At 44.7% G+C, this 16,390-nt stretch overlaps 1 protein-coding gene across 1 annotated transcript; it reads right to left on the bottom strand.

Moving 5' to 3' along the window:
- Positions 1 to 176: 176 nt before the first annotated feature.
- Positions 177 to 15,559, bottom strand: CLDN10 (claudin 10). The gene is made up of 5 exons (XM_082278033.1): positions 15,335 to 15,559; positions 8,427 to 8,588; positions 8,181 to 8,262; positions 1,103 to 1,210; positions 177 to 414 (listed from the first exon to the last, which is right to left on the bottom strand). The coding sequence occupies exons 1-5, from the start codon at positions 15,552 to 15,554 to the stop codon at positions 300 to 302; spliced, it is 687 nt and encodes a 228-aa protein (XP_082134159.1). The 5' UTR covers positions 15,555 to 15,559; the 3' UTR covers positions 177 to 299.
- Positions 15,560 to 16,390: the final 831 nt, after the last annotated feature.

The raw sequence follows: 16,390 nt of genomic DNA, 5'->3' as shown, positions 1-16,390 counted from the left end.
GTGTGATGCCCTTCCTATAAGCAGCTGACATGACAGACTGAATTAGTAAATACATCATTTATTTTTTTTCAAGAATGCAACATCAGCTCATGATTTCCAGGTATAAACTTTACAAGACCAACATCAATCTTAAAATATTATATAATAAAATTTACATCAATATGTAAAAAGCTGGAAGTTAATATTTTTAAAAGTCATTGACTTAGTGGTAAGTACATTGGGGTTGGGGTGGGGAGAATCACTCTGAATGAAACGTACAAAATCATGTTTAAAACGCTTTGAGTCTTCCAAGAGTGCAACTAAACATAAGCGTTCTTGTCAAAGTGCTTGGGTGGGGTTTTGTCAGGGACACTGTTGTGGACCTTTGTACGAGATGACATCACAGATGTGGCTCCATTATAGGCATACCCCCTCCTGAAGAGAAAAAAAACAACCATTTACGGCTCATCCCACAGACAAGTGACATCTCTGCATCCAGGCATTATAGTAATAAAGCTAGAAGAAATGTATGTGAATGTACCTGCAAATCTCAGAGGAGGGGGCACATACCTAGTCTGTGTGCTCCCATTCTAGTTTGACATGGCCACTCCAGCCATCTGTCTTTGCAATATCCCTCGTTCACAGCTAAGTAAATTAGGGCACAATCATGAAAGAATTAAAGCTGTGGCAGATCCTAGGTGAATAGTTACTCCCTGCAGCTGTTCCTCTTTGTTATTACCCCTCATCAGCTGCTGGAGGGCCCACTGCCACCACTGCTCACTTTTGATATGATGATTTGAGATCAAAGAAACTTGTCTATTCATGCCTCTAAAGTGACCTGACCACTTTTCCTACATCAGTGAATGCACTGTTTTCCAGCTGTAGTAAATTTATGAAATATATATATATATCACAAGTATTTGTTCTGAGTCAATATCTCTTCTTAATTACATTAATGATGGACAGAGCATTATCCTTAAATCCCCTTCCTTTCTTTTATCCACACAATCTCTTTCTGAATCTCATTACAAAGTGTTTTGGAACAGTAATCAAACTGCATACACATAGCAGGTACAAATGCATAGGTATTGATTTCTTTCAGTAAGTACAACTTGTGTTTTACCTTGCAGAATTACTGTTTTCAGCTATTGAGAAGCAGAATATAATGCCACCAATTATGCAGAGTGAAGCTCCAGCCCATCCAATGAACAAAGCTGCTCCTAATTCATACCTACAAGAAGTCAATAAATATATTTAACAAAAGAGAGCATGCATTTAACAGGGTTATTTCCAGAATACAATAAGTAAATATTTTATTTTTCTCTAAGAACTTTCCATTGACACATACATTATCCACCACAAAATCGGCAGCTCTGCCATTCACCCACGTTCTTGTCATTATTTCCCTCTGACTCGGGAGGCAGACTCTGTCCCTGCAGTATGCTTGGGCAATGCTTCTCTCCCTGCACAGCCAGGGTTAGGGTCAGGGGTTAGGGTTAGGGAAAGGCCTGGCCTTTGCACATCTCCTCCTGGATTGCTCTGCTGTGGGGTTACATCTTTCTTTGGCCTGTTTACAGCACCAGCTCCTCCGTTTCAGTTTTGTTCCTGTTGGCTCCCAAGCCAAGCTGGACTGGGGCTTTTGCTGATCCAGAGACTACAAATTCTGCCTACAACTCTCCTTAAGTTTCCCTCTCAGGATCTGTTTGACTCCCTCCCTCGTTATCCACACACCAGCCTGCTTGAAACATGAGGATTTTATACGTACACATAATAAGCATATGCAATATATATGCACATATGTGCAATATATGAATATACATACGCAGGTGTGTCTGGTACAAGCATATGCACACACAGGTTCCAGCATCTTTCTCCTTCTCCAGTCCCTGTGGCTGGATTCTATCTGGAAGAAACTGCTCCCCCACATGTCTGTGGGCAGAGCTCCCTGTCACCAGCAATGGTCCCCTCTGCTGCCTGAGCCAGCCACAAATTGTTTGCTGCCAGGAACTCCTCTTTGTCTCTGAGAGGAGACAGTGGTGCTTTGGGAGCATTATCCCACGAAGCTAAGTCCACATTTCTAAAGCAACAGTAGTAAACGAAGGGAAAGAAGGGCATCAGGAAGAGATTCTTTTCTTTCCCCTTAACGCTGGAGCTTCAAGATGTGCAGCAAACCATGGCTGCCCCTTGTCTGCCTCATTCCCCAGCTCTTTGCCTGAGTACCACTCTTAAAGCACTTTTAGGATAACCCACATTAGGCTGCAGCCCAACAGTCTCCAGAGTCTCTTATGCTTCACCTTTAGGACACACAGTGTGTCTCTTGCTCTTTCTCTGCTGCAGTTTCCCCTTAAGGAGACCTTTATCTGCTCCAGACTTCTGGATCCTGCACGGAAAACACAGGCCCCTGTCCCCCATCCATCCACTGTTATCAAACAGGTGTCCATACTGTTTGAGCAGATGCTACTAAATTGATTTGTTGTGAACTGTGGTGAGGCAGCCAATTAAAAGCTTGCCTGTGCAACCGCAAGACTGTGTAGTTTCGCTTCTCAGCTAGTTCTGAACATTTCCATGTTCATGCACAGGCCCCAGTTCCACATTACCATAATATCTAACTGAAAATACCTCAGCTGTTCTGAAAAACTTGTATCTTTACAAAATGGCACTGCAGAAACACTCAAAAATTGCCCAGACACCCAAAAAATGACACAGTGATTTATATAATAGGTCACAAGAGGGTGAGCAGTGGCTGAGGAACTATAAAATCACTTTCCCATGTTTTCTTGAGAGCCTAGCCAGAGGTAAAGCACAGACTTTGGAAAAAAAGAAATAGTCACACAGGGACAAAAATCTACACTTATGATATCTTTGCTACATGCTATGGGCACCCAGGCTTGAGTAATTTGTGACCCAGGGGTTTAGTGCCAAAAAGCAATAGAAACATTGGAGCTCAGAGGTAGAACACTCCATGGGACTTGCACCTGACTCTTCATGGCCTCACTACTGCTTCAGCTTCTAGGCTCTTTTTTCCTTTTCTGTTCACATCATTGAAATAGAGCTTTTATTTATTATCCTTTGCTAAAAAAAAGGATTTGATTCCCCCAAATATTCTCCATACCCAGCTATTGGGGATTAAATTAAGTTTACTTATAGAATATTAGAAATTAATTGTGTAGGCTTAAGTTTAATTGTAATTTGCTTACAGCTCAGCATGAAGTGTGCCCTGTTCACAAAAAGTAGGTGAACTTTAAATGAACTGTTTGTCAGCAGGAAAGGCCAAGCAGGGGAATAAACAGAGAAAACCCTTATCTGAAGATAACCAGGCTGACATTGGAGGGCCCCAAGGCTGGCCCAAGCTGGAAGATAAGAACAACGAATGGTCTGCCCACATGGACATGGAGAAAGAATCCAGTGAGGTGTTAGAAGACCCCAGACCATAAATCACCAGTGGACCAAGAGGCACATGCAAGATTCGTGAAGAGCACATGAGGATCAGGTGCACAGACTGTGAGGGGATAAAGGCCCAGGGATTTCTTTGTTCGGGCTTCCTTTTTGGAGACACCAAGCTTAAGCTGAAACTGACTCTGCCTCAGAACCTTTCCTCAACATCAGCGTGGGGCTTATGGACCCAAACCCCAACTTAAACTACTGGGAACCATAGCTCCTTTCACCCTGGAAAACCCTGCACCCAGTCCTGTTTCACTTCAAAATCTGCCAAAGCCCTAAAGCTTTAATTCTACCTATGCTCAAATTTCCAACCATGTGCTACAGTTTTTACATTATTCAAGATTTCTGTCTGTCCAAGTACAGGGGTTTCTCTGATTAGAAGCAGAGATCTGCATCAGAGCTCATCACCCAAGATCCCATTATAGTCAACATATCAGAAATACACACAAAGTGCACTTCTGAAACACCTTCCAGGCACCTCTTTTATTGATCTGCAAAGGCAGATCAAAGGGACTAGCTCAGTGTGAGGTAAGCCCCATCCTGGGGATCCCTCCATCCCTACAGGACTGCCAGAGCACACCTAAGCTGTGTGGACCAGGATTAGGCTCCCCACAGAAGTCGATGCAGATCACCACAGTGCTGGAGAACAGAGCTGGACCAAGGTCCAGGAAGGCTGTTGCAGTAACAGCTTATTTGCCAAGACCATTTGCCTAGAAAGTGAGAAACACAAGTTTCCACATTTTTATCTAACAACACTAAATGGTTGGCCAGAGGCTGAGGGATTTAAGGAGACAAAGCTCCATCTTCCCTTCCTGAAGCTCTTCAGTCATACAGAAAAGAAAGCAAGACTAGATTTGATAGAATTGGGTAGAAAAGGGGTACCTGACTGGTGCCTACTAGTTGAGACAGAAGACCTGGGATTCGGCCTTTGTAGTTGGTATTGTTTGACCTTTTGAAGCAACATTTTTTACTGTACCATGATTAAACAGATTGTGTATACGACCTGTCTTGGGTGACTGCCAGGACAATGAGTTGCAGAGCTGACCTAACTGGTCTTTCCTCCACATCTTCAAATAGAGAAAACAACCCTTCTGATATTTATACTGGTACTTAGGAGGAAAACCCAAGATTCTAAATTGAGTATCAACATCTGTATGGCTCCCTGGGTTTTATCCAACCTGTCTTTTGACTCCTGTTAAAACCGACATGTCACAAGTACACTTCCCCAGCAATTAATATTGAACCTAACACTATTAAAAATCTTTGCAAGTGATCTGGATGATGGGATCAAGTGTATCCTTGATGGAGTTTTCCGATGATACCAAAGTGAGTGGGGAAGGGGACACTTCAGAAGGGAGAGCCACCCTGCAGGAACACCTGGGTAGATGATCAAGAAGAGATCAAGAAATCATTATCCCACTGTCTTGGGGTGAAGTCACCCCAAGACACCCACTCTACTCAGTGCTTGTCAGTCCACACCTGGAATATTGTGCTCAGTTTTGGTCTCTGCTGTGCAAAATAGATGTGGACAAGCTGGAGAGAGTCCAGAGAGGGGCCACAAAGATGACTGGGAAGCCTGTCATGTGGGAAAAGCCAGAGAGCACTGGGTTTCTTCAACCTTGAGAAAGGAAGACTTAGGGAAGATCTTATCATCATGTTTCCATATTTGAACAGTGGCTAAAAAGGAAATGGAGACTCCATTCTACAAGTAGTCACATGGAAAAGGTATGGGGTAATGGGTACAGGTTACCCCTGGGGATTTCAACTGGACACATAAGGACAATTTTTCACAGTGAGAACAATCAGCCATTGGAATAACCTCCCCAGGGAAGTGGTGGATTCTGTAACACTGGATGTTTTTAAGATCTGCCTGTACAGGGTGCTGGGCCATCTTATCTAGACTGTGCTGTGGCCAAGAAAGACTGGATCTGATGCTCCCTGAGCTCACTTCCAAGCTGGCATCCCCTGATTCTGTGATCTTCTCAGCATTTAAAAAGCCAAAGCAAACCGCCCACCAAAATCTAATACGTAAAAAAACCTTACCCTACAAAAAAACCCTTATAAACATTGGTACCTCCAGAAAAAGAGAAAAAGGAGAAGATAGGCTTTTTTAGAAAAAATTTCTGCACTTGCTGTTTCCCCTTTCCCCCTTTATCATGGAAAACTTTGCAGGAAACATACTCCTCTAGTCTTAAAACTCTAGGCTGCAAGAACCAAAGCCGTCACTGTCTGAAGTCTGTGGCTGCATATCCACTGTCTCCAGTCTGTGAAATCCATCTGACTGGAGATCACTGGCAGCTCAGGCGGGAGTGAGAAGTTGATGAAGAGGCTTTGAGGTGGTGACCACTCAGGACCATGTGAATTCAGCTGCAGAGAACTGAAAGCCACCTTCAACTGCATTAACCAAGCAGGCTAAAAGAAGATATTCTTCCCAAATCTGGGGAGGCATAATTCAGTGAAAGAACTGAAGTACAATATCAGTACAGAAGAAAAATATTCTAGTTGTCACACACATTAAGACCATGAAGTAAACTTCCAAGCAAACCAGTGGAAGCTTCATCAGCTGACTGGATATCAGCTTACATAAAGAGCAGACCTTCATACCTTCCTTCCAAATCAGTACAAATACCCAGGGGAAATGAACACTTTGATTGTCTGATTCTTACAATCCTTTGAAAATAAAGAACAGATTCAAATCTATCAAAATGGAGACTCTGTGAACTATGCACCATCAATTCAGGGACAAGAAAGCTGAAGGTAAGCAATTCTCTATAAGAGACAATGGGAAATTGGTCAGATAATTTGGATAAACAACGCCATTTATCAATAAGAATGATCATGATTATGTGAGTTCAAACTGTGGCAAGGGACAAAAATGATAAAGACTGTAAGAGTTAGTGTTTTATTAATTAAAAGTAGTAAAGAAGGCTGGAGGGAAATCCTGATGGCTGAAACAAGATGCTGAACATCTTGTGTCATTTGTTTCCCACCAACAGTATCTCAAGCCTGTCTTTGACACTGCCAGAATAACTTCAGGAGAGAAATGTGCAGTAAAAGGCAAAAGGCCGAAATCCTCTCTCAGTGAAGAGACAATACCAAATTTCCATAATATACCAGCAAAGCATATTAAATGCTCCTGCAATGTGTAACAAAGTAAGGGTTCACAGATGGCAACAAAAAGGAAATTTTACATTGGTTGAGAGAGGAAGGAGCTGAATGCCATCATTAGCTCAGTCTGATGCAAGGTCATGGCATGAGCTACATGCATTGTGCACAACTCAAATTAAAACTTTAGATTTCCTCTCTGCCTTTATCTTTGCAGTCATGATTATGTCTGCCCACAGCTGAGTTGTGCTGGTTTTCCAGAAAAAAAAGGTAGTTTCTGGAGAGGATGCTTTACTACCATTATTTCAATATTTAAACTGGATTTCTCATTCCTTCACAGTAAAATTCCACTGTGAGGTCTGCCTGCTTTTTTGCAGCAAACAAGTGTAGGAATACAGTGTAGGAAAAGGACTTTCTGGCAACAACCATGGTATTTTTCACTAAGAACAGTAAGCCTGATGAATAATTAACTTCTGTCTATATAGCCAGGCTCCATTTTCTTCACAGAGCTTCACATCCTTCTTTCTTTTGGAGCCCTTTTGATCCTCTCTTCACTGTATCAAATAAACAGAAACGATAGGAGAATTATGGAGAAAATGAATACAAACTTGTTTTCAACACAGGAAAAGCAGTGTCAACCCTACTGCAAATGTAGATCCCTTTAGTGTTATTTATTAGGACTATTTTCTTTCTTTATTTATTCAGATTATTTTCTTTCTATCGAAGAGAAACATAAAGGCTCAGGGTTCCTTTCTGATCCCTTACTCGGGTTTCAGGGAAACGTATACCCAGTGTTTGACATATACTGGAATCACTGCCAAGAAAACTTGAAAATCCTTGCCTTTAAAGAAGAGTTTCCATCATGTATGAAGGTAAAACAGGAAAGTCTATGATGCTATAATTTACAGCCAACATTTTCAGACTTGTTAGTTAAGATGTCAATCCAAAATGCAAGTGCTGGTTTGTGGATTGCTTCCTTTGCAGGTCCTGAGAATTTGCACAGCTTTAAAGGGAGTCTTTAGGGATGCTCATTATTTTTGATATGGATCCTAAAATTCTATAAATATTCACTCCCTTAAATTTAATTGCAAGTGTAGGCAAAGCATTTATGTTCGTGCTTATAAGAGCATGGGTTCTGATAATGTTTATGATCCAAATTTCAGTCACCTGGATTTGAAAATCTGCCAGCAAAATTCCACCAAGCCTGCAGAAACCTCTCCTCCTGAGGAATCAAGATTGCGCAGTGCTTGACACCTTTATGGAAACCACTTCTATCAAAGGCTCAAGGAAATACTTTTCTCCCTTCCCTATCAAATGATGCACCTAATGAGCCCCTCTGTCTTGTGCAATCCTTTTGCTGCACCTCTGGCATCCAGGCAGGCTTCACTCCCAATTAACCCCAGCTGCCCTGCCAGCCTGCAGTAGAGCTGGGCACACGGATTGCAGAGCAGTCACTGCACAGCAAAGTGTTTGTTCATTGAATTTCAGCACCTGGTTACTCCAGTTAGAAATTGTGATTAAGTAAAACTGCAGCCTACTCTCCTCCTCTCCCCAAGGGAAGAAGCAGCTGCTCTCTACCTAAACAGGCTCTGGTGCACAGTAGGAAATGTAAGGTCTACTTGTTTGAAAGATTTACGGTATAGGAAAGTACTTACTTTTGTGCAACAAAAGAAGGGTCAAAGAACTCAGATGTAATCCTGTTTGCATACAGGGAACAACTAGTCATAGAGCACAGCCCTGAAAAGCATAAGACAAATCATTCAGTGGAGCTGGCAGCAGAGGTTTGGGCCTGACCCTGAAGTCAACGAAGTCATGGAGGATTGTGCACGGGTTTCTGCGGAAAAGAAGCGGCTCCAGTATGACTTCAAATATGCAAACTGATAGAAATAAAGTATATTTACCAGAGAGTATGAAAATCAGTCCAGCTAAACAAGCTATTTTTGCTTTAGTCTGATCAGAGCCTCCGACTTTTGTACATTTCATCCCAACCAGTCCAAAAACGGCACCGAAGAAGCCCAGGCAGACAGCAGAGATCATCAACCCTCTGCAGGCTTGGATGTAACCTGTGAGAGAAAGAGCAAGGCTAATATGAGAACTGGGACCATGATGGGTTTTGCTATAGTTCCCCTTTCTCTGTGCAGCATCAGGCACTCACTATTGTAAATGGAATCAGACTTTGGCTGGAACAGTATCACTGTACCACTGGGTGTGTTCTTCTAGGTGATGTGTGCCCTTCACAGGGCATCATCACCTGAGCCCAGCTTGTAAGAAACATACTATGACACTCAGGGCTCCAAAATATAATCCCATGACACCGAGTGTAGCATCTGCAAGAGGTTGTACCCATGAGGTTTAGAAGAGAAACTCCACATGGTCTGATGAGGGGCTGTCACAGGTTGCAGAGCCACCCTGTGCACACAAAGCAAGACTTACATCAGCCCTGTTGTGCATGTGTGCTGCAGATATAATATGACTGGCCTTGAGGCTGGCAGCAGTGACCCTGGCTGGGGTCCTGGGCCTTCCTGGGCTTGTCTGGATGTGCCACTGATTTGATCTGGATGTGCCAAGAAGGCCCTCATTCTGCAAGGAAGTCAGCCATGCACTCAGCTCCATGGACAGCAGTAGTCCCTTGGGATAAAGCAAATCACTGACATATTTAAACCTGGACAAAGGGCTTGCACCTGGCTTCAGCCACAAACAATTTGGCTGTGCTGCCCGAGACCGCCCCCAGAGGGACCTCCCAGGGCAGGGCTGTTCAACGGGACAATGGGCTGCTTGGCCTCTTCTCCCTTCCGGGAATATCTTGTAGTTGAAAGACTGTGATAATCTCATATCGCTGCTTACAGGGTGGAACGCTGCAATCTTACACAGCTGAATAACCATCACAAGATGTTTTTCTTCATAACTTGTTGTTACATCTCAGTTAAAATGAAAGTGAACTCCCACTATTAGGGTATTCATTCTTTTTGCTTTGATCTCCAGTGGGTGGAAATGTTGAGAGCTAAACCACACTGTCATTGCCTATTACACCAAATTTTATGTAATAATAAATAAACAAAAAACCCCCACCAAACCCTGCATAAAAGTTTTAATATGTAAGAAAACAATATATTAAAGCAGGAACTAGAGGACATCTAATGAAAACAGAAGGCAGAGATTCAAAACAAAAGGTGTGCTTGTTTGTAAAATGAAGATGTGGAACTCCCTTCAACAGGATGTGTGGACACTAAGGGTTTACAGAGACACAAAAAGAGATTGGATACGTTCATGACAGAGAAATCTGTGTCTGCCTGGCAGGGCTTTGCTTTGAGATGCAGATGGCTACCACAGACACTTGGCCACCTTTTGCTATCCTTACTGCCACCTCCTTTAGCCACTGCTGAAGGCATATCAGCTACAGGACGACTGCCCCATGCTTGAACAATGTTTTAAATCCCCCACTGATTCACAGCTTTGTGCAACAAAGCAATTTGTAGCACACAACACTCCATTTTAGCAGGCCTACTGAACCTGTGAGCTACGGTGCCCATCTGTGAACACAACCTACTGCATTTATCTACATCTGCTGGCACACAGGTGGACTTCTTTCATTTGCAACATGCTTCTGTAGCCCACCTGCTAAAGAAATACACAGTCAATGAAATAAGTGTGACTGTCATATGGCTCACACGTTGGAATGTAAGAGAGAGAGGAATTTGTGTGAGACCCAGGTTTGAAGACAGCAGCCTTGCTTTGTTAGTTTTTGCTATAGGCATGGAAAAGTTGGCTTATGCTGCTTTAGGTGGTGTGTAATGTATTTCTTGTAGCAGACAGGTAAAGCACGAGATGAAAACTGGAAAGGAAGCTATTATTTTTGACAGGTCCAATTTATTGACAGTGTTAGTTAGCTAATTGACACATTAAAGTGCTGAACCATGAACGTGTTTACCCGGAGGTCCTCCAAACTTTTATTTATGTCTGAGCCTCCTAGGAAAACCAGTAAATATTCACCCCAACCAAAATATCCAGCATTTGCAAGTAACCACAGGGCTGAAATTCAGTTTTTCCTGAAGGTCAATACACAGTTTTAAAATAGGTAGAGGGTAGTGAGACAGCAAGAAATAATTAACTTGCTCACTCAGAAATCATTTTCAATTATAAACAGCATGAACTGGAGGACTGCTCAGTTCTGCTGAATGAATAACCTTTCTCACTAAATAATTCACCAAATTCGGCAGGCCAGCTACAGCACAGCTTGTTTCAGTTCACACAGCAATCAGCCAACTGGCACACACTTTTAAAACAAAATATAGGGGAAAAAACCTCACAGTTTACACTAGTACTGTGGAAAAGCAAAAGGCTCTATTAGTCCCATTAGGTTGACAGGAGCATTAGGAAGCATGAAAAGTTGAAATCAACATTTTCACCAAATCTAACCTCCTATTGCTTAGATCCTAGATTCAAACTCTGTATAACATTTGCCTGTAGGAGGAACTAAACCTCTTTCCTGCTTTCAAGAAAGCAAGATTATATTGGTCACCAAGACCTGTAGGACTTGTCCAGCTTGAAGAAGAAAAGGATCTGGGGACACCTTATAGCAGCCTTCCAGAACCTAAAGTGGGCCTACAGGAAAACTGGAGAAGGACTTTTTACAAGAGTGTGTAGTGACAGGACAAGGGGAAATGCCTTTAAACTGAAAAAGGGGAGATTTAGATTAGATATTAGGAAGAAATTCTTTACTGTGAGGGTGGTGAGACACTGGGACAGGTTGTCCAGAGAAGGTGTGGATGCCCCATCCCTGGCAGTGTTGAAGGCTGGATGTGGCTTTGAGCAACGTTTGTAGTAGGAGGTATCCCTGCCCATGGCAGGGGAGTTGGAACTAGATGGTCTTTAAGGTCCCTTCCAACCCAAACCACTCTGTGATTCTATGATAATGAAGAGGACTGTAAAAGGGATTTCTTCACAGTCCTCCACTCAAGACTAAAACCTGTCCTTTATTGACTGTATTTGCACCAGCTCCTGCAGGAAACTTGTCATGTACATACCAACCACCCAAATGAAGCTCCCAACCAGCTAAAAGCCATGTGTTTTAAACAGACAAGCAGACAAACATGCATTACTCATAAAGTCATGTTTAGCAGCATTCCAAGAGAAACCTATTTCAAGGTGGGTTGTTTTTTTTTTTTAAACAAATGTGTTTTGTCTTGCATTCAAATTAATCTTGTTAGAGCTTCATCTTTCTTGCCTCACTGCTCTCACACTTGCCTCATGCTTACAAAGAGTTAGGAGGCATTCATATACTCATATCATATGACACAATGCAAAAAAATATATATGCAAAGTTATGGGGACTGCCACTTTCACAATAAATGCCTCTGGTGGCATTTTGCAGTCTGCATCACGTGAAGTGTAAGAGGTTGCCTTACAGATACAGCACAGATTCCTTCCAAAAGTACACACCCATTGCTTTTGTATGTCTTTCTAAGCTCTAATACCCTCTTTTAGCTCATAATTGAATTTTTGTTCAGCTCTGATCTTGCAAAAGGTCATCAGATCCACTGTTGGAAACATGGAAACTGATAGGTCCTCTTTTGGGGAGGTGGTTTCATCAGTAAATTTCCACCTATGAACAGTGGCACAAAAAATAGACCCGAAATGACTTTAAGTCCCATGGACAGGAAGAGCATTTTTGCTTGCATACAGAATGTGGGGCTTAGCACTTAATGACAGCTGGCCAAATTGATTTCTTCTACAGGAGTGCATAAAGGTGGAAGGGGACCACAATTAATTTTCTCTGGACACTGTTCATGTGGAGTGATGGCCTAAAAGCCATCAGGGCAGCCCTACTGCTGTGCCATGCCACAGCAATCTGGGGAGGACAGCCCAAGCCCACTCCATGATACAAACCAAAACAAGGGTAAAGAAGAGCTATCTCCTGAGCACCCCTGACCTGAACTATGACACTGCTTCTGAAGAACGAAGGACTTCTCCTGCACTCCACAGGAGAACTCCAGCAACTGGCATAGAATCACAGAGCCATCAGGTGGTTTGGGTTGGGAGGGACCTCAGAGGTCATTTAGTTCCTAACCCCTGCCATGGGAAAGGACACCTTGCATAGACAGGGTTGCTCAAAGCACAGTGACACCCTGATTTGTTTCCCCCTCATTTTGCCTCTGATCCTCTGGAAGACCTGAGCAGTCTCTGTGGATAAGAAGTCCAGCAACACTTGTAGGTTTCTGATTTGACCAAAAAAAATATTTCCGTAGAAGAGGAACTGCTCTGTGAGGCACATCCTCTCCATCTGTGTGAGGGAGAAGTGGAACAGAGCCACATTTCCGTGGGAGAACAGAAATATTTTTAGTAATTTCCCAGTCATGCTCTACCATTTTGAGGAGAGCAACAGATTGTCACTACATGTATCTTTATAGGGTTATTGTTTCTGTTCACAAACACTTCACTGAAAACAGGAAACCAGATCTGCCGTTTTGTGTCTTCTGAGTTCCCCACCTGAGGATGGAGTCAGGAAATTCCCACATTCCCAAACACAGGGAATGAGATCCACCTTAGACATGTAAGTCTGGGCAAAGAGGAAGAGCAGCGAAGGGAGAGGCTAGACAAGGGCTGAGGAAGATTCGTCTACTTGTTGAGACAGAAATTCTTTAAGCCACGAGTGACACACTGCAGTCCTGAAGTGCACTCCCCCACAGGGGAAGGTTTAGGGTGAAGAGGGGACATACACACCCACAGTCAGCTGCTAACAGGTTCCCTGCAGAGCTGTAACCACAAGGAGGGGAGTCTGGGCTAGGCTACCTACTGAAAGCACCCCTGACTGCAGCGGCTGCCCCTCTGACCCAACCCAGCGTGCCTGGTCTGTGCTGGGGGGTACATCACCCTCCCTCCAGCCTGCCTTTCATTCACTTTGTGCCTGGGTACCAGAATCTGGCCCCATAGCATTTAGAGATGCTATTGAGAAACACTGAAGCTGAGAACTTTCCACTACTGATAAACAACCTAGCCAGAAGGATTGAGACAGGGCTCTTCCAGATGTGCATTTCAGATTCACTTCTGTCCAAAATGACCTGATGGCTCTTTCACTGTGCACAAGGCACCTTGAAAACTCATTCCTTGGCCAAGTGGAACATGCTACCCAACACACAAAGTTTCAATGCACAAGCATTTGGGGGAATGGGTGGTAAGGACCTTGCTGTCAAGTGTCGTTGTCTTCTTGATAATTTAAATGTTCCCAATTCTGCATACTTTGTAACTATGCTTTTCTTACTCTGAAAACAGATTCAACCAGACCTAAAAGAACAGCTAAACAATAGATTCAAGGGATCCAAACGGTTTCGCACCAATGATCACTCCATGCCTGCCTGCACAGAGACCACAGCTCCTTGCCCAGTCCTGGAAACTACATTCTCAGCTGCTACACTTGGCCACAGAGTGACTGATGTCAATGGAGGCCAGCCAGCTCTCCTATCCCTTTGGAGGAACTGGCAAATCCCTCTGCCTCCATGGGGCTGGGTCAAAAGAAGGTCTGGGGAACGGCACTTCACCCAAGTGAAACATCCTGCAATAGTGATGCTTAAGGGTTGCCTGTGTTACCTCTTTTTGGTATCTTGACATCTTTCAGCCCTTTCTACATACAGAGGTTAAAGGTTTTCTGATATTGGTATTAACGTCATGTTCATATTAATCCCCATTACAATAGTATTAATCTCTGTTAGTGATTAGATTAACAGACCTTCCGTTCCTCTTAATCAGAGCTTTTAACACCAAAATACCTTCTCAGACTCCAGTGCAAAGGGGATGTCTTGCCAAACTGTGAACAGCAGGCATGATCTTTTGTGAGTATCAAAGCCACTGGAACACTGCATATTGCATTAATTTATAACTAAAAAACTTAGAAAAGGTGCCATAATTTTAGAAACCTTTCTCCCTTTCTTTACAGTCACTGCTGAACCTATAAACTGATGACATACACACTTTTCCTGTTTCTACCAGCCATAATCGATGTGCATTTATCAACTAAATGTTTAATTGTAAAGATTTCCTGCAGTGAACCAGTTTCTCAGTACAGCTTCCTTAAAGGGCAAAAATGTTTCCCCTTAATCAGGGAAGAAATGCAGCACCAACTCAATCTTTGGTTTCAAGCCCTATAGCAAAACTCTTAGCTTTGCTTCAAAATAATACTGCCCTAAAGCTGAGCAAAGCTATGCATCCCTTCTGCATACTTTTGCATCCCTGACTGCCCCGAGCTTTTACACTGTCATTTATCAATGAAGCAATTACATCTGAGTTAATAACCGCTTAGCAAAACCAGCAAAGGAACATTAATTAAAACAAAACTACGCCAAGGCTTGTTCTTCTCCACTGACCGTTGCATGGCTGGCAAAACCATAAAAAAGAGGAATGTCACGACAGTCGGAAAATAAATCGGCAAGAAAAATTTGCCTGCATTCTTCTCGTGTCAAATCCACACACACACTCTTCTGATGGGGACAAAAAGGCAGGTAGTGACAGCACGAGAGGCCAAAACGGACACTTGGGCACAAATCTCAACCAGTAGGTTTTTGGGAGGAAAAAACCCCACTTCCACAGGTGTGCACAAGCAGCACGCTGCCACCTGCCTGGGGACACGGGGCACCTGCCCATGAGCCCGCGGGGGAGCCGCCTCCGTCAGGGTCCCCGCCGCCCCCCGGCCCCGCTCGGCGCACCCCGAACCCCTCTGCCCGCCCGCCCCGCCGAGGCCGGCCCGGGAGCGGCCCCGGGAGCTCCCGCACAGGGGACACCGGGGAGGTGTCGGAGTGGGGGTCAGCGGGAGCCTGACCGTCCAGCGCCAGCATGGATGGGAAGTCCTTGCAGTTGGAGACGCCGGTGGAGTCGGTCACGCAGGTCTTCCAGAGGTTGGCCCAAAAGGTGGCGGTGGTGATGACCGTGCCATCGATGGTGGACACCTTCCAGTAGTCGGTGGGCAGCGTGGAGGAGACCAGCACCCATCCCGAGATGGTCAGCAGGAACGCGATGATCTCCGCCGACGTGCTCGCCATGGGCCCGGCAGCAGGCGGCGGGCGGCGCGGAGCCGCGGCGGATCCCGGCGAGCCCGGGGGCGGGGGATCCCGGCAGCAGCGGGCGGAGCGGGGCCGAGCCGAGCCGAGCGCGGCGGGGCGGGGGCCGCGGCCGTGCAGCCCAATCAGCACCGGCAGCTCCCGGCATCGCCCCGGGGCCGCCCCCGCCCCGCCCGGCCCCGGCATCGCCCCGGGGTCCCCGGAGCGGACCCCAGCACGGCCCGGCGGGGCGCTCCCCGGGGTGGCGATATGAACCAGACCCGAAAACAAACAAACAAACAGCGGCGTGACCTGTAATTTGGGGTTAGATTCCCCTTCCCCTGCAGGTGCTCGTGCGGGGGTCGGGAGGGGGTGGCAGCAGCGGGAAAGGTGCGTCCTTAGCATCTCCTCCCTAGCTGCAGGTTTGCATCTGTTTCCGTATGGCCCCCCGCCATCCTCCCCACAAACAGCCTTGCCAGGGGGGTGTCTTTGAGGAATGCTTGCAGAATACAGGTGTGCCGACCGTGAGCGCTCCATATTCCTACAGGGACGTAAGATTCAGAAATGCATTGCAAGGTTTTTTAATCCTCTGAATTTCAGTTGACCCCCTGATATTATCCAGCCATAGGTGATACAGCATTTGATACCTGTTTTTGCAATGTGAGGTGATGAACTTGGGATTTTCTACCTCAGTTTTAATGCAGTGGCATTTGAGCCTGCAGCTCACAGGTCGAGAGAGTTATCCACAGTGGTTTCTCCTCTTGTTTGAAGCTGTTTGCTTTCCACATCAGTAGTATATTTGCCATTGATGTGGAAAGTACACTGCCGGTCTTTACTTT

Source organism: Coloeus monedula (assembly GCF_965178545.1).
Source record: "Coloeus monedula genome assembly, chromosome: 3".
In the NCBI taxonomy this organism is placed as follows: domain Eukaryota; kingdom Metazoa; phylum Chordata; class Aves; order Passeriformes; family Corvidae; genus Coloeus; species Coloeus monedula.
Note: the sequence above shows the minus strand (reverse complement) of the source record. Positions and strands in the feature narration are given on the sequence as shown.